The sequence below is a fragment of the Rhinolophus sinicus genome, linkage group LG06 (genome assembly GCF_036562045.2).
Source record: "Rhinolophus sinicus isolate RSC01 linkage group LG06, ASM3656204v1, whole genome shotgun sequence".
In the NCBI taxonomy this organism is placed as follows: domain Eukaryota; kingdom Metazoa; phylum Chordata; class Mammalia; order Chiroptera; family Rhinolophidae; genus Rhinolophus; species Rhinolophus sinicus.
Window position 1 is genome coordinate 18040556 of NC_133756.1, and position 23410 is coordinate 18063965.

The 23410-nt window shown below is 52.8% G+C and overlaps 1 protein-coding gene across 9 annotated transcripts; it reads right to left on the reverse strand.

Moving 5' to 3' along the window:
• Positions 1-4783: 4783 nt before the first annotated feature.
• TAL1 (TAL bHLH transcription factor 1, erythroid differentiation factor) lies at positions 4784-20814 on the reverse strand. 9 transcript variants are annotated; one of them, XM_074334676.1, is made up of 5 exons: positions 20552-20814; positions 17542-17697; positions 13640-14086; positions 12282-12376; positions 4784-8413 (listed from the first exon to the last, which is right to left on the reverse strand). In XM_074334676.1, the coding sequence occupies exons 3-5, from the start codon at positions 14083-14085 to the stop codon at positions 7959-7961; spliced, it is 996 nt and encodes a 331-aa protein (XP_074190777.1). In that variant the 5' UTR covers position 14086; positions 17542-17697; positions 20552-20814; the 3' UTR covers positions 4784-7958. The 9 variants fall into 9 exon arrangements, with proteins under 9 accessions (XP_074190777.1, XP_019604981.1, XP_074190778.1 ...); XM_019749422.2 differs by having other exon boundaries at positions 20486-20814; XM_074334677.1 differs by lacking the exon at positions 20552-20814 and adding an exon at positions 20240-20441.
• Between the last annotated feature and the right edge of the window lie 2596 nt (positions 20815-23410).

Consider the following 23410-nt stretch of genomic DNA (forward strand, 5'->3'; position numbering starts at 1 on the left):
TGGGGTGGGGGGTGGGGGATATTTTAATAGGTGTATATTTGAGTTAATTCAAATTAAACAAAATGAAATTTTCAGTTCCTCAGTTGCACTGGCCACTGTTCAAGTGCTCAAAGGCTGCCTGTGGGTAGTGGCTACCACCCCAGACAGGCCAGACACACCACACGTCCATCGTCACCAACAGATCTATCGGAGAGCCCTGGCTGAAAGGGGTGAGAGCTCCTGGATCATGCTGAGTTAGACAAGACCCTTTGCTTGCGGGGGGGGTGGGGGGGGGTCCCAGTTTCCCCTTCTGTGCAACCTATCCCTCTCCTTGCACAAGGCAGAGCACCGTCAGCACTTGACAGAGACCTTTGGATTGATTCTGTTACCCCACTGCCTTCGGTCAGGCCCACGAGGACTTGGGGAAATAGGTCGGTGGGTGGAGCCTGCTGATGTGGAGGCTGAGGAGCCCACCAGTCAGCCCCAGGCTGCAGCAGCTCCAGAAAATACCATGGAGCCCAGAGCTTGTCATGCAAGCTTCCCTGAGACTCAGTGTTCAGACAATTGTCTCCAGGCAGCAAAACTAGAGCCAGGAGGGCAGGGGGCCAGCATGTACCTCTCTGTGGCTTACATGTGTCTGAGTGCAGCCTGAGGATCCTGAACTCATCCCTCTCAAACCCAGAGGGAAACATGGGCAGGGCCTTGGTGAAGAGGCCGCCTCAGGGGCTGGTCCAAAGGGGAGGGGAGACGTGGAGAGTCAGAAATGTGCTATCAGCACTGCCCGTCCTCCCCACTTCCTCTCCACGAACGGATCACATCCTGTTATTGTGTGGACAGAGAAGGCCAGGAGCTGGGGAGGGAGGCAGGGCTCGGACTAAGTGAGTGGGGAGAGAAAGGAGGAGCCAGAGAGAATGTCACAGTGGGAACTGGGTAACTGCAGCAGCCCAGCCCTGCCTGACCCCAGGTCCTGGGCAGGAGTAGGGCACCCAGGAGGGAGGACCAGTATCCTGGAGCAGCTCACATCTGCCATTGGGAGAAGATGCTGGGGCTCAGAACACACTGTGCCTCCCTGCAAAGACCCCTGGAAGAAAGAAAATAGCACCTCCTTCAGGATGCCTTCCTCAGCATCGTCCTCAAACATTGCCTCTGGCCCTCCACTGCCAGAGCCAGGTCTCCCAGAGCCACTGGGCCTCTCTCACAGCGCTTGCTTCCAGCACTGTAATGCTCCGTATCTGTTCCCTATACCCCACTTCCACCCCGCCTGTGAGCCCCCTGCAGACAGGGACAGGGAAGGACCCTTGCTGGCTCCTCAGCATTGCCCAGCGTAGGGCAGGTCCCGAGGAATTCCTGCTACTCTGAATGACTGATGTTCCCTCTTCTCACTCTGCCCTCTTTTTCTCTTCAGCCATTCCCAAGTAGAGCCCTATCTCAACCCCTTTCCAGCAATCGGGTTTAATAAGGCTGCTTTCTATGAAGCAAAAGCACTTTACATATATTATTTTGAAACCCCTTGACAGCCCTGTAAGATGGGTTTTAATATCTTCATTGAACACATGAGGAGAGGGAAGCTCAGAGAGGTTAAATGATTTACCCAAAGTCACAAAGCAGGTCCAGTAAGCGGCAGCTCTGGGTCTTGAACCCACATAAGTCTGACCCCAAAGACCCGGGTCTTTCTGTGGCCCAGCTCCTTCTCCTTCTCAATCCCATCCATGCTCTGACCTCTCCCTCCCGGAGCTGACACCACATCACCTGTCCTCACTGCCCACGAGCCTGTCTTTGAGCTGAGCCCGGTTCTGCACGCAAGCTCTCCAAAGCCCACAGAGCTGGTGGCCCTGGGCAGATGGCTGGACATGCTGAGCTGCTCTCTCTCCCACAGCACAGCACAGCACAGGCCTACCTGCTCTGAGAACACCAGCTCCCCACTGGCAATATCTTCTCCCTCTGCTGAGGGGCAGCGAGCACTGGCTCTGGACTCAGACCTGAATTCATATCCTGGGTCCCCTCGCTGAAGCCCCATCCCCTCACTAGCCCCCATTGCCTCCTTTGGACAATGGAGAGGATGCCCTGGGAGACCTGACTTACTCCTTTGCTGACTCTGACTCGTGATGCCCGAGCCTCTACTGCAGGACACTGCCCAGCACCGTGGCCTGTCCCGACCAGGCTGGTTAGAGGTGCTTGCCTGACTCACACAGGGCCACATGGGACCTGCTGGTTGTGGGGAACAGCCCAGTGTTTCTCAACTAGGAAGGTGGTAGTGGGTAACATGAAGTGGCAAGTCCGCTATGAGTGAACTAGATAAACACCTACCACTTCACCCCACCCAGGTCCAGTACGATAACCAGGCTGCCGGGGCCCAGCGTGAGAAAGCGCATAGCGGCTCCCCTCCACCTCCTGACTCCTCCCAGCAACAAAAGCAGCCCAAGGCCCTCTGCAGCCCAAGGCCCTCTGCCGCCCAGGGGACAGAGCTGTCCACCTGCCCCTTACCAGCTCAGGACCATGCTGTTAGGTGGGGGTCATCAGAGCTGGCATCTTTGTAGAAATGATCCTGTCTCCCTCCTATCTACCCCTTCCACCCTTATATGCCACCCTCAAAACCGAGCTAGAAGATTCTATACAGAGGACCCTCTTCATTCAGCAAATGCGGAAAGGCACCTGTGCCAGGTCTGACACAGGACACCAGAGGTGAAGAGACAAATCAGACATGGTGTCACCTGCAAGGAGCTTGTGTTTGAGTCAGGAGGCAAACAAGTGGACAAACAATAGGCAGCACCGAGGGAAGGAAGGCCTGTAGGGACAAGGAGGTGGCTGACCCCATAGAGTCGGGATAGTCACTTGGATGCTGAGGACACGTTAACCAGATGAAAGGAAGGATCAGACGACGGGTAGAAACAAAAGGTGCAAAACCAGACAGTCATAAAAGGGAAAAAGTGCAGCCTGGAACAGAAAGGATAGTACCATAGGGGCAAAGAGAATGAGGGTGGGTTGGTGAGAAGTGAGGCTGGAGACATCAGCAGGCCATGCAGGCACGGCCCTGGGTGTGGTCCCTTCCCCGTGGTGGACACAGGCTGTCTTGGGAGGCAGGCGGCCTGGTCCTGCCCTGCCTGCCACTACTGCCACTGTTCATGGGACACATGGCCTGGGAAGACTCCTTTCCTCTCTGGGCCTCCATCTCCCCATCTGGAGATGGGGACACTGGCCGAGACCATCTTCAGGGCCCGGTCAGCCTGGGTATTCGATGCCCTCATAATGTCTGCCTTGGTGACCACAGAGCTGACGGGCTCTTCCTGACCTCTCTGGGCATGGATAGCCTCGCCCTCTCCAGGGAAAGGAACTTCTGGAAATGGGTGCTCCTCCCTCCCCACTCTTCATCCATGACAGTCAGGCTGCTGCCTCTTCCCTCCCTGACGCTGTTCTCACCAGAGTCATCAGTGACTTCCACAGGGCCAAATGCAGCCAACAGCTCGGGCCTTCTCTAGCTTGACTCTCAGCGGCATTGGGCTTGGCTGACTACTCCCTCCACCCAAACCCCATTTGCTTTTGAAACACGACACTCTCCCAGTTGTTCTCCCACTTCTGACGGCTGCATCTCAACCTCCTCCCGGTCTCTGTCGATGTCCTCTCTTTCTTTAATCCTTTCCTCTTGCTCCTTCTCAGGCCTGTGAGCACAGGCCAGGCCCTGGGCCCAGAGCCCACACACCACTACTACCACCAGGGCCCCACTGATGTCCCTGCCCCAGGGCTTAGTCACCACCCCAGCTGCCAGGGACCTCCTAGGCCTGGGTCAGGGTGATGCACATAGGCTTCCAATAGCCAAGGCGTTTCCCTACAGGGCCAGAGCGTGATCCCAAGCACTGTGGTTCCTTTGCCCTCTGAGCCTCAGTTGGAAGCTCCCAGAACAGGGGCAGCCAAGATCAGAGACTGGCAAACTGAGCAAGGCTCACCCAAAGGAACAGAGGTTATCTGTGGGCCACTTGAGTTCCCTTCTTGGCTCATCTATTTCCTTAATACTGATCACCTTCCAACTTACTATATAATTAACACATTTATGATAGTTGCCTGTGTCTGTGTTTATGAACTCCCTGCTAGAAAGCAAGCACCACAAGAACAGGTGTTTCTTTTTCTTCACGGCCGGATGCCCAGTACCTAGAACAATAACGGGCTCACTGTAGATGCTCAATAAATCTTTGTTAAACGAATGACAGAAAGGAGGATTGGTTCTCTCATGGAAATGCCTGCCTGACTAGCTGAGGTCCCTGAAGTTCCAACAGTCCCCAAGCAGTGGCCTCCCAGAACCCAGAGTCCCCGCCTCTGAATAGCATTGCCATTCCTGAGCCTCCCCTCACTACCTCCAAAGCCTTGGCCTCCGACCCTTAACCCCGCATGAGGCCTGTACCCTGCTCCCTCAATCCTCAGAGCCAGGCACAGAGCTTCAGCCTCCACTGAGTCATCAGGAACTTGGGGGCCTCCTCTGGGGAGACCTTAATCTGTCCTGAATCTTCAATAAAAGCAACTGTCCCAGCAATGGATGCTAAACCCAACACAGAGGGGAATGTCCGTGAGGCAGCCCTGAGCAGAAAGCGCAGATGTACAATGCTGAGAAGTAGCCCCTTCTGTGAGGTGTGGCAGGGGGAAAAGAATAGAAACCCTAAGGGGGAAGCCTCAGGGTAGGGGTGGGATCTCACCTCAGAGGACAGCTGAGTCCTGGAGGCCCCCATTTCAGGGGAGACAGATTCTTGCCATGACTTTCCTCTTAATGTCCCAAATCTCAGGCCTAGGAGTGCAATATGCAAGCACAGAGTCCAGCCCCCTTTGTAAAACTTTTATTTAGAAATCTTCCCAATATAGCCTTATATATATACACACACTTCATCACCACATGGGTTTTGTCGCTAAAGAGTCACACGCCCACAGTGTTGGCCTCTGGGCTGTACAAAGGTCACAGTACCTGGAGCGGTCACTCCTCTCCTGCAGAAAAATGCAGAGACCAACGCAATTCATCAATTCATCACGTACAGTACAACATTGAGGGAAAGTGCTGGGCCCGCCCACAGGAACACCGCACTATGTACACGGGCAGGGGGCACGCCTTCAGCAGGGGCCACGTACCACTGACATCACAAGTACGAGCAGACCACCCCCAAAGGCCGAAACAGTTGTCAGCTGACTATGGATGCTGTGCCCTGGGTTTTGTTTCTGGAAAAGGATAAAGGTTGTACCATGTTGTCGTTTGCACTACAAATAATATAGGAACTTTTCTTAAAAGATGGGAGTTCCTCCGGTTATTACAGTCATCTTTGTCTCCTCATGGTCTTTCTTTCTCTTTCTTTCTTTCTTTCTTTCTTTCTTTCTTTCTTTCTTTCTTTCTTTCTTTCTTTCTTTCTTTCTTTCTTTTTTTCACCTTTACGTGTTTTCCCTTTTGTACAGATATTATTGGGGGAATGTTGCCATTTCTTAATGTGTGAGGAGGAGGCAAAGGAAGGCGAAGGGTATAGTGGGGCGGGGAGAGGTTTTAGAAGTGAAAATAGAATAATGGATCTTGTAGTTCTCACAAAGACCTGGAGCTTTGTGCTTTCCTATCCAGTCCCATTTTGGGTACCAGCATCATGTTTTATATGTTCTCCCCATGTTCCCATATCTCTTTTCCATTCTTAGTCCTGGTACCTTGACTTAGAATGAGACAGAAATGACGTCAATCTAGAGAGATGGGGACAATCTAAGTAATTCAGGCAAAAGTGGCTTAGAACCGAAATTACCCAAATGCTGTGTAGTCAGGCAGCCTGGCCCACGCCCAGGTCCTGGACTCAGGGTGGGAACCCCCACTGCACGATTGTCATTAAGGGCAACAGAGTTCTCTATGGTGTCAAAATGCTTCTACTTTCATGATTCCATTCAGTCCACAGCCTAGGAGATGGACAAGCCAGGATATTGATGAGAAACTGACACTTGGAGACAGAACTCATCCAGTTCACACTGTATATCTGAGAGAAGACGGAGCCAGAAGCTTGAGTTCCTGATAGAATGTGTGACCCATCTCTAGAAACCTATCCACCCATTCACACCATGGCCGCTTTTTACTCCCAAGTCAAATTAATCCACTGGGAAGCAACACAGCCTTAGGACCTAGGACTAAGTCTCCATCTTTAGACAGATGGGATTCCTCACAAGAGCTGCCAAGTACTGGAAAGGAACCCATCCTAATGTTCATCAAAATACGGTTTTGGGAAGCTGACATGGGACGGAGGGTGAGAGTCTCCGAGGGTTAACCATATTGCTCCCATCCCCAAGAACTGGACCTCACAACTGAACAGGAGGGGCAGGGGCGAGTGATTATTCCCTGTGTGCACACAGCTGTACTCGGCTGTACTCAGGGCCCCGTCACAGTGAGGGAAGTCCTGGGCTGAAACCCAACATGTGTGAGGGCATTTCCAACAGCCACAGCGCTGGTTCTTCCACATCGTCATGGACAGGGCAGGGCCCTGGGCTCATTTCCCTCTGACCTGAAAGGCAGAACCTGGTGGGGGATGGCTGGGGTAACTTGAGGGTACAGTGACAGGTATGTACGACTTGTGTGCCGTTTGTTCCAACAAGGGGCCAGTGGTCCACTCTACTAAAGGATTCTTCACTTACAAAGGACTTGCGGTAGTATTTCTTTAAAAGATGAAGGATAAAGATTTGATTTACAAAAATGTCATGTACAACTTTTGGAAGCGGGCACTCCTATTACACTAAGCCAGCCTCCCCTACAACGGTGACGACTGAAAGCTGCACCGTTGAGGGGTGTTTCAGATTCTGCTAAGTGAATCTTAAACTGGTTTCTGATTGGATTCCCCATGTCCTAGGATTGGGGTTGGATTCTGAGTCATATCAGGACCTAAAGATCTCACAAATCACTGCAGTCGAGCAAATCCCAATGCCAGGAAAAACTCCCAAATACCTGGATTTCCTAGGACAGAATTTGTGCTCAGTTCAGTTCGGAACACAGAGCAAACCTTCAACAAACAGACATCGTGCAGCAGGGAGGTCCCTCTGAGCATCGAGCGGAATGCACAGCTGGGGCTCACGTCTACTCTCAGCATCGGCACACTGGTTTGCTCACCACAGGAACGGTGACGTGGAGCCGAGAGTACAGGCAGGTCGCTTGAGACACCACCCGGATTTGAAGCCCATGTGGCCCAAATAGCTCTTGCTCATTTTCCTCTAACTGGTTTCCCTTTCTCTGCCTTCACACAAAGCCCAAAGGGCACGCTCACAGCTGCAGACTTGGTCCCCACAGCCACAAGGAGTAGGAAGACAAGTTTCAGTGGAGAGAAAGCAGAGCTTCAGTGCACAGGGCAAGAAGTAAGGGCTACTGGGTTTTCGGACCCTCTGACCCAGCTAGTCGGGAGCAGGCAGTCCACTGGCCATCTTCTTCAATCAGGCCCTGAAGAAAGCACCTCGAGGTTTGTGACTCTGCAGTAGCTGGCAAGCTGGATGGACCAACACTGGCCTGGGTGAAGATGGGGCTCAGGAAACGGGCAGCTATTGGGTACCTATATATTTGGACAGAGTGGCCACAAAAGCCACCCCAGCCAGCTTGGGAGGGGCTAAAGGCAAGGCAGAGGCTGCTGAATGCCTCAGGTGAGAGCTGACAATCCCAGGTCTCAGCAAAGACAGGGCTCCCAAGCTCCAGGCCGAAAACAGTGCCACTCGAGCCTCTTATTTGAGAAGTCTTAGGGGTTTGAGGAAGGGAGAAGACCGTGCCGTCTTCATGAAAAGTACCTACCACTTTACTCCATTTTTCTGTTCTCCTACTGAAACAGGAAACAAGAAAGCCAGGCCCAGGGTCAGTTTGGGCTTCCCAAAGTTCAGACATCATAGAAAGCTCATCAAGTCCATTGCCCTGCTTCAGAGCTGCCCAATCTTCACCCACCTGACCTGAAGCCCACAGTCCCAGCGGCCTAAGGGCATCCTCCTGGCGGTTTAGGATGGCCCCAGACCCATCACCGAGGGCCAGCTCCATCAGTGGCGGGCAGCATGGCAGGATGGAGACTGCGGACCGTGTGCTTGGGTGCAGGCTCTTCTGTATAGCTGTCTGGGCTGGCTGCCCCATCTAGCGAGCTGCCACAGCTGGAGTTGGGGGACAGCACGTCCTGCAGGAGGTCGTCTGGAGGTGCACCACCCCCTCCACCCCCACTCCCTCCACCAGCCCCCACCACAGGGTCCTTGCCAGGCTTGGCCCGCTGGGTGCCCTCCTCCTCCTGGTCATTGAGCAGCTTGGCCAAGAAGTTGATGTATTTCATGGCCAGGCGGAGGATTTCATTCTTGCTGAGCTTCTTGTCTGGCGGGTGCGTGGGGATCAGCTTGCGGAGTTCAGCAAAGGCCCCATTCACATTCTGCTGCCGCCATCGCTCCCGACTATTGGTGAAGATGCGCCTTACTACTTTGGTGTGGGGACCTGGAGGGCAGGGGGACAAGGGTTAGGAGAATGGGTTGGAGATTGCCCAAAGCATCTTCTCCTGTGGGGAAGGAGAGAAAACATACACTGGGAAACTTGGGAAACCTAGAATGCCTTCTTTCCTTTTACTTAGAAAACTCTTACTCATCCTTCAAAATCCAGTTCATCTGTTTCCTCCTCTCTGAGGACTTCCCTCAGCCCCTCCAGAGAGATCTAACCAACCACGACAGCCCTATAATCCTGGATCTCCATCACTTGTGAGCACTGCTGTGCTTCTATGCTTCTCTCCCTCTCTCTCTTTCTCTCTGTCTGTCTGTCTGTCTGTCTGTCTGTCTGTCTGTCTCTCTCTCTCTCTCTCTCGCTCTTTCTGGGCTGTGAGGCATTTGAGTACAGGGACCACATATTATTCATTCATTCATTCATTCATTCATTCATTCACTCACGCACTCACTCACTTGTACCAAGAGCCCACACAGCACTAGTTACAAAGACAGACTCTGGAGCCAGACTTTCTGGGTTCAATTCCTGACTATTACTAGACAGTGACTCTGGGCAAGTTACTTAAACTCTCTCTGTCTTCCTTCATCATCTTTAAAATGGAGGTAATACAAGTCACTCAAGTCATAATATTATCACATGGTTCTAGCAACTAACACAGGCAAAGTACTTAAGACACTACTTGTTTCAGGTTAAATATTCATTCAATAACTATTAGCTATTACTATCCGTTTATCAGCTATTTCCTAACAACCAGGCACTGTGCTAGGCACTAAAGAATAATGGTGAACAAAGCAGATGGAGTGCCTGCCCTCGTGGAGCTTACATTTTAATGGAGATGACAGATGATGAACAAGTAGCAAGCAGATAAACAGACATGAGGCCGAATATAAATAAAAGATGGAAAGGAGCTACTACATTTAGCTGAGGTGGTTGGGGCCGGGCTTTCAGAGGAGGTAAGACGTCTATAAGGTAAGAATTTAAGGCTGATGAAGAGCCAGCCAGGCACAGGAAGGGAAGAGAGTGCAACATTGTGCAAAGACCCTCAGCTGAAAAATGGTTGAAGCCAGCCTGGCTGGATTCATGTGGGTGAGATGAGAGTAGTCTGAGTTCAATCCCATAGGGCCCTACAGGAGGGTGTGGGATTTTATTCTCAGGGTGATGGAAGGCACAGAGTGAGGGTTTAGTAAATGTTTGCTGACTGACTGATCAGGCTGGCAGGTGGGGGAATGGAGGAGAGAGCAGAGATCAGAGGAGAAAGGATTTACACTGTGGGCTCTCTTCCCGAGGAGAGAAATGGAGAGACAGCCAGGCCCAGGCTCAGCCTGAGGTTCTAGGCAGGCATCTGAGGGCTGCCTCAGTCTCTCCATGTCTACAATGCACTGAATACAGACTGGACTAATATTCACTAGCTTTTGTATATTAAGACTTGCGGAGCAGGGGCAGACACCAGAGTGAATGCATCTAGCACCTATGGTATGCAAAGCACTGAACTAAATGTCCAAGCCTGGCCTGGGATTCCCAAAACCAGAGAAGACAGAGGTGGGCCCTGCTAGCGTTCCTGAGCTCCTCCTGGGCTGTGGTGGCAGCTTCCCTCCTCAACACTGAGGCACAGAGCCAGGCTCCCAGCAGTCCTTAGGAATCTCTGCACAGTGAAGGAACTGCCAGTCTGGGCATATTTGTTTGCTTTCTTCCAATGACCCCTGGATCCAGATCTCAGAATGTGGAAACTTGGACAGGGGATAAAAGTAAAGGAGAAGACAAGGCATGACCTAAGATCCACTGCTCATTTGAAAGCTAAGGAGACTGAGGTGAGGACAAAGGCAGACCGTGCCTTTGAGGTCAGTCTGTGATCCAGCTCACCTGTGCAGACACTTCCTTCTTGATTGTCTCTCTCTCCTACATGTGCATGTGTGCACTTACGCACTTGCACTTACACATTTACACACACACACACACACACACACACACACACACACACTTTCCCAGAAGGATCACTCATCCTTTGCCACAGTGCCTCTGAAGCTGTCTTTCCAAACCCCAACAGGTCCCAGCCCAGCTGACTCTTTGCCAAAGGCCAGACCCAGGCTGGGAAAAACACAGCACACCTGCTGGGCAGTCCTACCCTGGGAGCCTCAGAGGAAATAACTTGCTGTCCTCTGGCCTCCAAGCCAGACAGAGGGGAGTCCCTCAGCTGTGGCATTAGAGACAGCCAGCCCCTGCTCCACGACTAATGCTGACTGATGTTGAGAGAACTCCTAGGTGGGGAGGGGGCATTATGACTGCTGTCATAGCTACAACTAGACAGGCTCCAGAAGGAGCACCTACTCTGAGCCAGGCCCCAAAAACGCTTTACCACATTCTACACTTTCAACAACCTGTGAGGAAGCTATTACTCTTCCCACTTTACAAATGAGGAAACTGAGGTGCAGAAAAGTTCAGCAACAGGAACCACATTAAGTCCTAACTTTAGATCTGGCCTTAGTTCCACTTCTATGAACTCTTTTTAGTTAAACATCTGATTTCAAAGTCCGTGGATTTATCTGCACCCTTACACTCTCCCCTTCACCCCCATTTCTGCCTCCTTCCCAGAGAACTACTCACCTCTCCCCACCTTCCTCTTTCCTGAGTCTATCCAACCCTCTATGTCCTCTTTCTCTGGCCGGTCACTGAGTAGGTGCTTAGTAAATATTGGTAATATTATGGGTAATGGCTTCCCTGTCCTCCTGTACTCCCCCCAAGCCCTCACCCCTTCCCATCACCTCTTTCCTCTCCTCTGTGCTTGATTTCCATTGTCTCTGCATTTTGTAGAAAATGCCTCTTCCCTGGGGAAATTCATGGCTGGTTCTGCCTGCTTCCTGTTTGGTATACCCACCTCCCTTCTCTAACCTAGCAGCACTAACACCCAACACACTTCCCTCTTGACCTTATACCCCTGTGCCCCCGGCTGGTTGGGTCTTTTGAGGCCTGTTTCCTTGTCCAGACTCCAGCCCCTTTCCTCTCCAGAAGACCAGAGAGGACTCCCAGAAGCTCCAGCTCCACACACATTCCTCCCACTGGCCCCTTGCATAAATCCCAGCCTGGCTCCAAGGCCTCAGGTACCCTTCCTTCCAGAACCCAGGTCCCAGCCAGGCTGAGCACTGGGAGCTCCAGGGATTTTTCCATGTTCCTCAGCTCTAGTAGCCTGCTCTCCTGCTCCCTGGCACTGGTCCCCATTGGCTACATAAGGTCAATCTTGGGAAGAAGGAAAGGGTCTTCCAAATTTTCCACTCATCCAACCCCTTCCTCCAAGTTCGGGGCCAAAGACTACTCAAGAAATTCACAATAGCAGGGCTAAGGCTCTTTGGGGGGAAGCGAAGAGGCAGCACAGAATCTGTGATGTCAGGAAGGGAACTCCAGGTCTCAGTCCTGAGTGTAGAACAAGAAGGCCCGACAATGCAGGCACTTGGGAGGAGACCCTTGAAGGTACAATTCCAGCAGGGAGCAGACTACCAACTCCAAAGAGGACTTGCAGGGAAGTGTAGGGAATCCCTGAGGGTCAGTGCTTAGAGTAGAGGCACCTTGTGTTTCTCCTCCTCCTCCCTCCCCGCCCCCAGGATCCTTGCCAAGTATAGGAATGGAATCAGAGTGCGGTCAGCAACAGACCCTAGAGATTTGGGCTAAGCACCATAAATGTGTCTTCACTCCCATGTCCCCTCTTACCTAGTCCCATGGAGCCAAGCTGCAGTGTGAGAAACTTTGGCAGTTTGGTGTTCCAAGGTAGCACGCCCATCCATGTGAAACACCTAGGAGTAATCCCCCTGATCCCTTCTTCAGAGGATTCTAACTAGCATGAGGGGCAAATAACAAAGGCGGGGGTGGGCAGACTCACCATCAGTAATCTCCATCTCATAAGGGGAGGGTCTCCTCTTCACTCGGTTGTTGGTGGCAAACATAGGAAAGGCATCTGGCTCCCCAAAGAACCCACTGTGGGAGGGAGCAGGCAGATCACACCATCACATGCAGGGTGGAGGTGAGACAGAGGCTCCTTAGCAATCCTCCTGCATGTTCTTGAGCCCCCACCCCACCCCCAGAAAAACAAGGGCAACCCTGGTCCCTTCACCTCTGAATTGGAGATAGGAGCATGAACACACACACACACACACACACACACACACACACACACAGAATCGGAGGTGAACATATGGAACAAACACAAAAATGAACACACACACACTCTACAGACAGACATACTCCCCTCCCCCAACACAAGTACACAATCCACAGGCAGCCTCCACTCCCAAACAGGTGCTCTCACAGGCAGACGTGGCCTTCACACCTAGTGGTGTGCAACTCTAGCACCATAAAAGAACACACTGTCCCCTCCTCCGCAACTTCACCCCAACTTCACCCAGGCATTATGGGGTCCTGTGGACAGACAACAGACAGGAAACCCTGACTCACCGCCACTGGCATGCCACCCCGGATCACCAACCCTGGGCTCTCTACAGCTTCCTTCTCCAGTCTCCTGCAGACTCACCAACTGCCCCACACTGTGTCCCTGCCTCATCTGCCTGTCCTCCATCTCTCCACTATTTCAGTAGCCTCAGCAAGGAAATGGACAGCCTCACATCAAGGGGAGGAAAGGCTTGGGGTCCAGAGACCATAGCTAGGGGCAGAGGGACTGGGGAAAGGAGGGAGGGATCCACTCCCCAGGAGGGCTCTGGAGCAGAGATTCGGAAGCAGAAGAGCGGGCACACTCCCTACCTCCCTCAGATCTTTATCTCTTACCTGTCCACAGCCGGCTGCAGTTTCCAACAGAATTTCAGGGCGGAGTGCAGTCAGACACTCTTGCCTGGTCCTCACACTCACTCAACTCCCTTCTTGGTACCCTACCCTCTAATCACACAGCACGCCGTGCTTCTGCTCACACCCAGCCGTCTGCCTGCACTCCCCCTCCTGGGCTTACACACAGCGGGGTGCGCCGCAGTCACAAGGGACCCCCACATCTGCCCGCGCGTGTGTATACACACACACACACACACACACACACACACACACACTCATACAGGGCTACTTTCTCATTCGTACACGTGGACCCCAGCTTCCAGGTTTTGACGCCTGAGAGTTTAAAACAGCCCCTCCCTCTCTTCCTGCGCTCCAGCGGCGCATCCCCGAAGTTCACTCGGGGAGCCCTGGGAGCCCATGGCCGCCTGCACCCCCACCTCCGCCCTCCCGCCAGGCCCTGACCTGCCGAGCGAGGCCAGCGGCTGGCTGAGGCTGTAGAGCAGCGTGCGGCCGGGGGCGGCGGGGGCCGCCAGCGCGGGCGGGCTCAGCTGCACCATGCGGCCGTCGCCGGGCAGCTCAGCAGGCGCCGGGGCGGGCGCGGGCGCCGGGGCGGACCCCGGAGGTCTGCACAGCTCGGTGGTCGGCACCCGATGGCGCGCTTCGGCCGCGGCCGCGTCGCGGCCCTTTAAGTCTCGCGCGGCGCCGCCTCCACCCGCGGGGCCGCCCCCCGGGCCGCCGCGCGCGCCCAGCTCGATGACCGGGAGCTCGACCGAGGCCGTGCGACTCGTCTCCTTGGCGACGCCGTTCAGCAGGACCAGGTGCGGGGGGGCCATGCGAGCCTCGGCCGCCTCCCGTCCCTCCAGTGGAGGGTCACTTCGTGCCGCCTCGCTCGGCGGCCGCTCCGTCATCCTGCGGGCAGACAGACAAGCGGAGGCCCGCTCTGACAACCGCCCCCAGCGCACCGACGTGGGGAGGAGTAAGGAGGTGAAGGGCAGAAAGAGAAACTCACGCTCCCAGACGTGGGAAAAGGCAATAAACTTAGAGCCACGTGGACACACACTCGCCCTCGGGGCCTAAAGCCCTGGCGGGGCTGGGGCGGGAAAGAAAGGGGGTCTCTGGTTTGGGAGTAGAGGGGAGGGTGCCTGGGATACAGAGACTGAGAGCCAGAAGGACAGACATGGAAAAAGACGACAGAAACACTGGAAGAAAAGGAATATAGCCAGCGAAAGAAAAACAGAAGGGGAAAAAGGAGGAAGGAACTGTAGAAAGAAGCGAGAAAGAAGTATCACTCCGTCCCCTTCTCAGGCTGCAAGGGAAGAGGAGGGAACAAATCCCCGACCGAGTTCCTCCCGCCTCGTCCTTTTGGTTTTGGCGGGGAATCGGTCCCGCGGAGGTGGGGTGCTTTTCGAACCCTCACCTCTCAGCAGTACGCGCCTCAGCGTACCGCTGCACACATTCACCCAGAAACCTGGTGGGTTACAAGTAGGGAGTTTAGGGAACGGAGGCTCCAGGACCTGGGGTCCCATTCGGCGAGCTGCCAGAGAATTATCCAAGGGAACCAGCACCCACATTCAATATATATTCTCCCCCTGCGGGGGTGTCTGTCTACACTAAGCAAATCCACCCTGTATTCTGTGCAGCTGCTGGAAATCCTAGCGGTCCTTTACTCCCACCTGACAGAGATGAGACAGCAGGAGGGAAAGCTGCCTCCCTGCACACTCCACCTCCTTCTGCTCAGCTAGACTCAGAAGTCAAGTGGGGTCTGGCAGGGAATCCTGGCTGAGGCAGTATGGACGCTGCGCATTCAAAGGGTGCCCCCGAGGCTACGGAGGTCTGAACTTTCATTCTTGCAGGACAGGGGAAGGGGTGTCATGAAAGCCTTTGAACTCTCCCAGCATTCCCTAATCCCCACGCCTCGGTGTCGTCCTCTGGGAAATGGGAGGAATACCTCCTTTATACGTTTAAAAGCACTGCAAATGCTCAAGTAAACATTATTATTGACATGGAGACTGGGTGGTCGAGGGGACTACTGCCTTGCCCAAGGTCAAATACAACGATTTTCGATTTTCGACAGAGCAGGACCAGAACTCCGATTTCCCTCTGTCTGCACTATCCTTCTTATATGCCCTCCCATATATACCCCCGGAGCCAAGGACACTCCTCTCCTCCACAACCATAATCCAGGATGACCACACGGGCTCCACTCCCCAGGAGCACTTGCTCAGATTCTTCCATCACCCTGCTTTATTGATGATGGAGCCAGGCTCCATCAAAAACTAAAACAAAAAAACCATGAGACTCTGGGTCCAAACGTGGGGGATGCTTGTAAGTTATTTTTAAAAAAATAAAATTAAAATAAATATAATCAAATTGACAGGCTTCATAAAATATTCAACATAAGGTTTCTGCTCTCAGGTTATATAATTGGGGTATTTTTTGTAGCAGAAAATAAATACACAAAATTCCAATTCGGCCCCAAGCAGAGTCCATCTAATCATTCAGGGCGACCATCGATCTCCCATTCTGTCACTGCACCATCTCAGGACCAGAGTCGGCCTAGGCACCATCTTTCCACCTCAGAAGAAAGACCGGACTTTCTGAAACCTCCTCTGGAGCTCAGCTCAACAGCAACCAAACACACAAGCTGATGGAGAATCGCCATTCAGATTGCACTCCTTCCCTAGGTCTGCCTGCCCTGCGGCCCGGCCCGGAAACAACAAAATTCCCCAAGACTTGGTGTACACTGAGCTGCAAAGGCAGTAGGTTCACAATGTTTCGCTGGAAGCGAGTTTACGATTATGGCGGAAACAATAGATCTGTATCCACAGAATGGGACTGCCAACATACTTCGGCTGCTAGAAATGTACCCAAGGTATACCAGTCAGGTCCTCCTGACTCCCCTGCTGCAGTGAAATGCACCAGAAATATACCATCCTATGGCAAAATAAACAAACTCCAATGTGCTGGCTCCCTACCTTACTGTCCCAATTTGTGGTATGCCCAGTGACACGTGCTTCAGCCCCAGTTTCTAACCGAGTGACAAACGGTGTGCACTGCAATCGCCGGATTGAGCTCAAGCTCTCCATATGACACATTTATACCTTCTGATTAATTTCATGGCTCCCTGGCTCGGCGAAGGACCGGATCCTCAAGGGGCAAGGAGAGCACATATTCCAGATGAGTTGACCCTGGACCCAAATGCCCTCTCCAGATGTCTATAAATATCTATATCTCTGAGGCTTTCTGTGGGAAACCTATGATTGGTCCCCAGGGTCTGTGGCCCAGCACTCCCCGCCCCTCCCTGGACCTCAGGAAAACCCGGCAGGCTCTTCTGCAACCAGGATCACTCAGACCAGGGGCCCAAGCTCCGGAGGAAGCCACTGGAGGAATCACATGCACCTTCAGTTGTCGGTTTTCAGCGACTAAACCCCATCACTTGGCTTTGGTTAAGATTACTAAAAGCAAAGCCTGAGAAATTTTTGTTTATTTGTTTTTATTTTGGGGAGATGAAGGAAAGGGGAGAAGGTTTCAAACTGAATGGCGCTAGGGTATTTGACCAAAGACAATTTTTCTTTGTGTGGCCAAGACCCAGCTTACGGCCCCCAACACAGATTGTCATCTGTTGCCAACCGCTAGAACCTTTCTGTGTGTGCCTGAACAAGGCAGGAGACCCCGGGAGCTCCTGGGGGGCAGGTACCAGGTCTCAGGCAGCTCCAAATTCCGAAATGGAGAATTTCTTCTATGAAAACAGCTTCTGCTGTGCCTGGGGCTAGAGCCACCACCTAAACCCGGTCTCCGGTCCTCACACTGCACCCACACCGGCAAGACCCCCTGGGGGAGCCCCAAGCTTGGGCAAGAACCAACATCTCCAGGGAGCAGAACCACTTTCCCCTCCGCTCTGGGAGGGGAGGGGGGAGGAGGATTCCAGCGCGGCCCCGCCCTAGGCCTTAGGCCCTGGTCAAGGCCCACCCGAGTTGCGGCTGCCCTAGTCAGGATGGCTGCGGCCATCTCTCTGCTGCCGGCGCCCCTGGCACACACAGCCTGCACCACCCGGATATAGCCGTTCCAAGGTTACGAGCCTTGGGAAACAGTCCCCAGAACCAGGACCGATGGGAGCAGCCTAAGGGAACTAAGTCCAACTAGCTGTTTTCACCCAAGGTCCAAAAAGGAAAGGGCCACAGAGTCACAGAGGCCAGTCTGCCGCAGAGTAAGATCCCGGAATCCCATTTCTGGGTTCGTCCTCTCCTCCCCTTCCATCTGAGACTGGACTGTCCTCTGTCCTGAGCCTCCTCCACCCCAGACCGGAATCCGAGGCCTTCCTGGACACAGTTTCCACTGATACGTTCCCTCCCCCCCAAACTCACCTGGGGCATATTTAGAGAGATCGGCCCTTCTCCATAGGATCTCCACTCCTCCACCGGAGAGAGGCGGAAGCCGAGGTCCAGGTCGTGGACGGGGGTCTTTGCTTCCCCCTCTCCCGGAGAGACCAGCAGTCAGGCCGCAGTGTGGTCCTGGGCGGTCTGCCGCGCCCAAAACGAGTTTCCAGGAAAAATGGGGGTGGAGAGAAAGAGGGAGGGCGAGAGGGAGGGAGAGAGAGAGAAATGGGGGTCAATGGCTGGGAATTACCTCACGTCCTCACCAACCAGCCTGGGGAGTCACGAACAGCTTTCCGCCCCCAACCTGCAGGTGTTTGAAGCCTCCCCCACCCCATAAAAAAGAACCCTACACATAACCAATCAGGAACAACTATTTAGTCCAACAACAAGAGTCCCGCTGTAGGCTGCCCGGAGCATTTTGGGACCCTCTAACTGGGCTGTCTGGTTCAGTGTGGCCAAGCGTGTTTTCTAAGCACAGACACGTCTACGTGCTTGGCTCTGGAGACCGTGTGAGGCCGGAGCTGCAGGCACAACGTGGAGCCGTCCGCAGCCTGGGCGGGTGTGGGGATGTGTGTCGGAGATCAGGAGTCCAGTCTGCAAACCCGAGTCCATGGGGCAGAACCTCCGAGCCCCCATTCTTTCCATGACCCCCACCTGCCCAAAGCGAAACCAGAACCTAATTCAAAAGGTGCTTTCCCGCAGGAATGGAGTCGGAACCGCACGGATCCTAGAGGATGGGGGGGTGGATATCTGATCTGTCCAGCTCCCTTTTTTCCTATTTATTGACTGAGAGAGAGAGAGAGAGAGAGAGAGAGAGAGAGAGAGAGAGAGAGAGAGGAGAAGGAAAGGAAAGGAAAGGAAAGGAAAGGAAAGGAAAGGAAAGGAAAGGAAAGGAAAGGAAAGGAAAGGAAAGGAAAGGAAAGGAAAGGAAAAAGAAGCCTCTGCCTTCCCCTCAACCATCGCTGCACAACGATTTTTGATTTTCCGGGGTTCAAACCCGCACAGAAGGGGAGAATTCTAATAATTCCTCGCAGCAATAAACCAGGCAAAGGGAGGGAAGGTAAAAATAAACCCATTACTACTTCCCAGAGTGTAGCGGTAGTGAAATTTAGGTTGCTTCCCTCCCCACCCTCTGGAGGTTTTAGTTTAATTTGTTTTGTGTAAATCATCCAGGTTATGATCACACATGGAAATCTTGGATTAACTGCAAAGGCGTCCTTTTTGCCCCGACTTTGGTGGAAATATAGGCGTAATTCTTCCCTGCTGTTTCAATCCAATGCGAGAGATTTTCTTTCTCTTCTAATCCACGTGGGGGGAGGGGTGGGAAGAAAGGGAATCCACTCATTCTCCGTGTTTTAGGTCGGAGTTAATTTTTGCTGTATGACCGAATCTCTGTGTCCGTCTCTCCTCCATTTTCTCTTCTGCCCTAAACCCAGCAACTTAAAACTAACAGAGCTGGTTGGCGGACGCAGCGCTGCTTTGTTATCAATCCAGGCTAAAAGGGAAAAGCCGCTTCGCTCCTGGACGATCATTTTAGTTAAAATAAAATGATGATGATGATAATGATGACATTAGCAACCACAGTAACTGGCAAAACAAAATCCTTTCTTCCTGAGCTAGGGCAGCATTGATACCGTCCCTCGGATACCGTCCCTCGGAGCCCGGCCCCGGCCACCGATGCGACGGGTACCCGACCCACGCGGGAATGTCGCTCACCCGGGGAGGGGGTGGACAAATGTTCCTTGGAGATGATCCCAAGGGTCCCCACCCGAAGCGCGAGGCCTGGAGACCATTGTCTTTTCCGGGCCTCTCCCGCGGACCCCGGCGGCTGTACCTCGGAAACTGACCAGAAACGGACGAAGCCCGAATGCGGTGGGAACCGAAGCCGCCGCTATCGGCTAGAAGACACCGGCCTAAGCGAGCGCAGCTCAGCTTGGACCGTGGAAGAGCCTCCTACTCACTAGCAAATCCCTGAAACACCGAGGCACGGACTGGCCTTCAGACAGAGCGGCCGCTGATGCGGCTCCGTCTGCCCATCCAAGCCAACACTGGCTTCCAAATACATCATAATTTGGAATAAAATGTGAAATCCCTCTCCCTGCCTCCATGCCGCCTTCTCCGCTTGCCCCTCCATCTCTTGTTCGCCCTCCCTTCCACTCCCCAGCGATGTTCAAATGCACTTCCTAAGGACACAAGCACTCAGGCACGCAACCCAGAGGACAGGACCACACACGTCCAGCCCCATAGAAGGGAAGCCGAGTTAACACAACCCAACTCTGCCCCACAAACCGACTTGGTCAGGCCCGCACATTGTCCAACATGACAACGAAATCAGTCAAACGCAATCTCTCACGGACACACAGCCCCAGGTAGTCAAGATCACACACGCCCAACGCAACAACGAAACCACCCAAACACAATTGCAAAGACCGCATAACCCCACACACGGAACCAGACCCATGTCAAGAAAGCAAACTAACAATTATATACAACTGTAAAACCGCAGAAGGGCGGCGAAGAATCAAAATCTACACCCCCAAGCAGCGCAGACACCATCCCACACGGACCCACAACGGATCGCCAAGAAGACCAGACTCGGAAGAAGTCAACACTCTCCACCGCTCACACACGCACTCTCACAAGCCCACCGCATGCACACAACCACCAAGAAGAAATGAAAACCAACCACCGCCTCGCGCATTTCTGTATATTGCGTAAGGAAAAAGGGGAAGGAAGGAAGAGAGTCTCCGAGGCGGGAGGGGCGGTGGCGAGAGCGACGGCGCCCGTGGAAAATGCCCCCCATCGAAAGAAACCGAGGGAAAAGGAGCGAAGAGCTCTTCTGCGAGTCGGGGAAAAAGAGGGAGGAAATTAATGGGGAATTCCGTGGGAGGCCGCAGGTTGCTTGCCCCTAGAAAAAGGCCAGAATGCTCACATTTTGCCGCTACTGGAGGATGCATATGGCCATTTTGAGGCCTGGTTCTTAGCGCGGAGACCTTACCCCGCCCGCGATCCCCCGCCCGCGCGCGGGCCGCACCCGGCTCCTCCACCAACGCGCTCTAATCCCGCTCACGTCCCAGGCCTAGTTAGCATGGGCCACGGCGCGCCGGGGCCGTGTGCGCCGCGGAGATAAGGCACTGCCGCGGGTCCGCTCGCCCCTGATAAGCGCCTCAGCCATTATGGGCCAAATGATTCATTTTAATTTGGCAATTTCACCGGAGGGAGTCGGGACTGGTTCCGCGGGGATGGGACCCGCTCGGGAATGCGCCGCGCAGCGTTGGGCGCGCTGTCTAGGACCCGGTGGATCCAGCCCATTTCTGATCCCGAAGCCTCTCGGGTACCGGGCTCCCCCCCACCTCAGTCCCTCCCTCCGCCTTCCAGACACCTTTCTTCAGCGACTCTCACCCCAGCACTCTGTCCCTGCCTCTGAAGACCATAACACGAAAAACACCACTCCTACCCTCACGCCCACCCCCATTTATTCTTTCTCCAGTGTCCTAGACACCGGATTGCAATGGGCAGTTGCTCTTATCCTAGAAAGCTCCCCAGCTCCTCCCTGACCCCCACCTCCTTCAGCCTTGGCTCTTTTCTGCTCTAAAATGGAGCCTGCTTGCCTGCATGTCATGGACTGAACTCACACGGGGGCCTCTATGGAGACAGAACTGGTGTCAGTGGAGAGATTACAATGTCCATTCTTTTTCCTTTTAATAATTTTTTACTTTTCCATTACAGTTGACATACAATATTACATTAGTCTCAGGTGTAAAACAGTGACTAGACATTGATCTAACTTATGAAGTGATCAGCCTGATCAGGCTAGTAGCCATCTGCACGCCCTGCAGTTACTACATTATTGACTATATTCCCTGTGCTGTACTTGACGTCCCCATGACTATTTTGTAAATGCCGATTTGTACTTCTTAATCCCCTCCTCCTTTTTACCCATCTTCCCAACCCCCCTCCCATCTGGCAACCGTCAAAATGTTTTCTGTTTCTATGAGTTTGCTCCTGTTTTGTTTGTTTTGTTTTTTAGATTCCATATATAAGTGAAATCATAATGGTATTTGTCCTTCTCTGTCTGACTTATTTCACTTAACATAATACCCTCTAGGTCCATTCACGTTGCTGCAGATGGCAAGATTTCATTCTTTTTTACGGCTGAGTGATATTCCATTGTATACATGTACCACTTTTTCTTTATCCATTCATCTACTGATGGGCACTTAGGTTGCTTCCATAGCTTGGTTATTGTGAATAATGCTGCAATGAACATATGGATGTGTATGTCTTTTTTAATTAGTGTAAAATGTCCATTCTACTACATTTCAAGCTGAGCCCAGAGCCGGGAATATCCCTCCTCCCATAATATTTTAAACATTTTAATCTTGCTACTGAAGCACTGTTCTCAGCACTCTACAAATATTAACTCATTTAGTTCTCATAAACAATCCTAGGAGGTTGATGCTATTATTATCTTCAATACACAGATAAGGAAACTGAAGCACAGAGAATAAAAGTAACTTTCCCAATGTTATTATGCATATCTAGTGAGAGGTGGAGCCTGGGTCTGAAGCAAATTGAACACTGGAGTCCTCTCTGGAGCCCAGCTGTTGAAGAAGGCAGCTAGAGCCTAGGCTTGGAGGAGGGATCTGGGCTCAACTCATTGCGGGGACTGAGATCTATACTGTGGGGGAGAAATCTGGGTTCAAGGAGGGGTGGGAACTGGGGCTCAGCCCATGGACGGGATCTGGGTCATTTTTTTTTTTATAGTGCAATTGAAATAACACAGGCTCAAATCTTAGAAGTCACTTAGCTCTGAACCTCAGTTTCCTTACCTGTAAAACGAGGAGATAATATTAATATATACCTCACAGAGCTGTTGTGAGGATGAAATAAAATGATCTTTAAAAGGTGGTGGTGAGGTCCATACTCTATGAAACCTCACCCAGCCCAGAGCTCAGGATGACAGCATATGCACTTGCATGGAGGTTATCATTATAGAAACAAAAATAAAAGATTTGGAGAGATGTGACTTGGCCAAAGCTTACAATGATCTAGAGGAAAAGCCAAGACCCAAATTCAAGTATCCAGTTTCCAGTCCATAGCTCTACCCACCATGCCAGGCTGCATCTTTGGTTTTGAGAATTAGGGAAAAGCCCGTTGCCTGGTCCCAGACAGAGTCCCAGTTAAGGACTGAGCCCAGAGCGTGACTGCTCTCTGAGTCCGGGCCCCTCCTTGGCCATCAGGATAACTCTGTGAAGATATGGTTAATTCGGTGCAGCCTGTCCCCTCTGTTCCTCTTGTGCTCCCTGGTGGAAGTCAGGGTGCCATGTGGATGTGGGTAACTTTTACAGAACCCCATGCAAGACGGGCACCCATGTCCTGAGAAAAAGAGTCTAATTCCTGGACTTGCCACCAGCCCCCACTCCCCGCAGCTCCACTAACTGCTCAGCAGCGACCCTGAGGAGGGGTTCCATCTCTCACTCTCTCCTCATGGCTCCAGCCCCACCTCACCCCCTCTTATCAAATCAAACTCTCCCTCCATTGTGCCTCCTTTCAGCTGGTCCTTTTGCCTTATTGTCCTCTTCCTCTCAACCTTTCTGCCACTTCCTGCCTGAAGCCTCAGTGCAAGGGGTTGGCTTTAATCTCTCCCTCCTCTGGTCCTCCTTGCCTTTGCTGGGCTGCGTCACTTAATAAGAAGGGTGGGAATCATAGCATTCTGAGTTCAAAGCTCGGCTCTGCCACCCTTGGGATGTAGCACCGTGGAGCCAGTCATTTCACATTTCCAAGCCCCTGCAAAAAAGGGGCTTGGCCATTCTGATATCAGAGAGCCCAGCCAGGGAATGCTTCCCTGAGGGAA

What these genes read in the sequence shown, in the direction of transcription:
- TAL1 (XM_074334672.1), bottom strand. An exon ending in CCGCTGGCCTCGCTCGGCAG is followed by an intron (nt 12,377 to 13,639) that starts GTCAGGGCCTGG and finishes TCCCTCCCACAG; the next exon opens with TGGGTTCTTTGGGGAGCCAG. An exon ending in TGAGATGGAGATTACTGATG is followed by an intron (nt 8,414 to 12,281) that starts GTGAGTCTGCCC and finishes CCTGCCCTCCAG; the next exon opens with GTCCCCACACCAAAGTAGTA.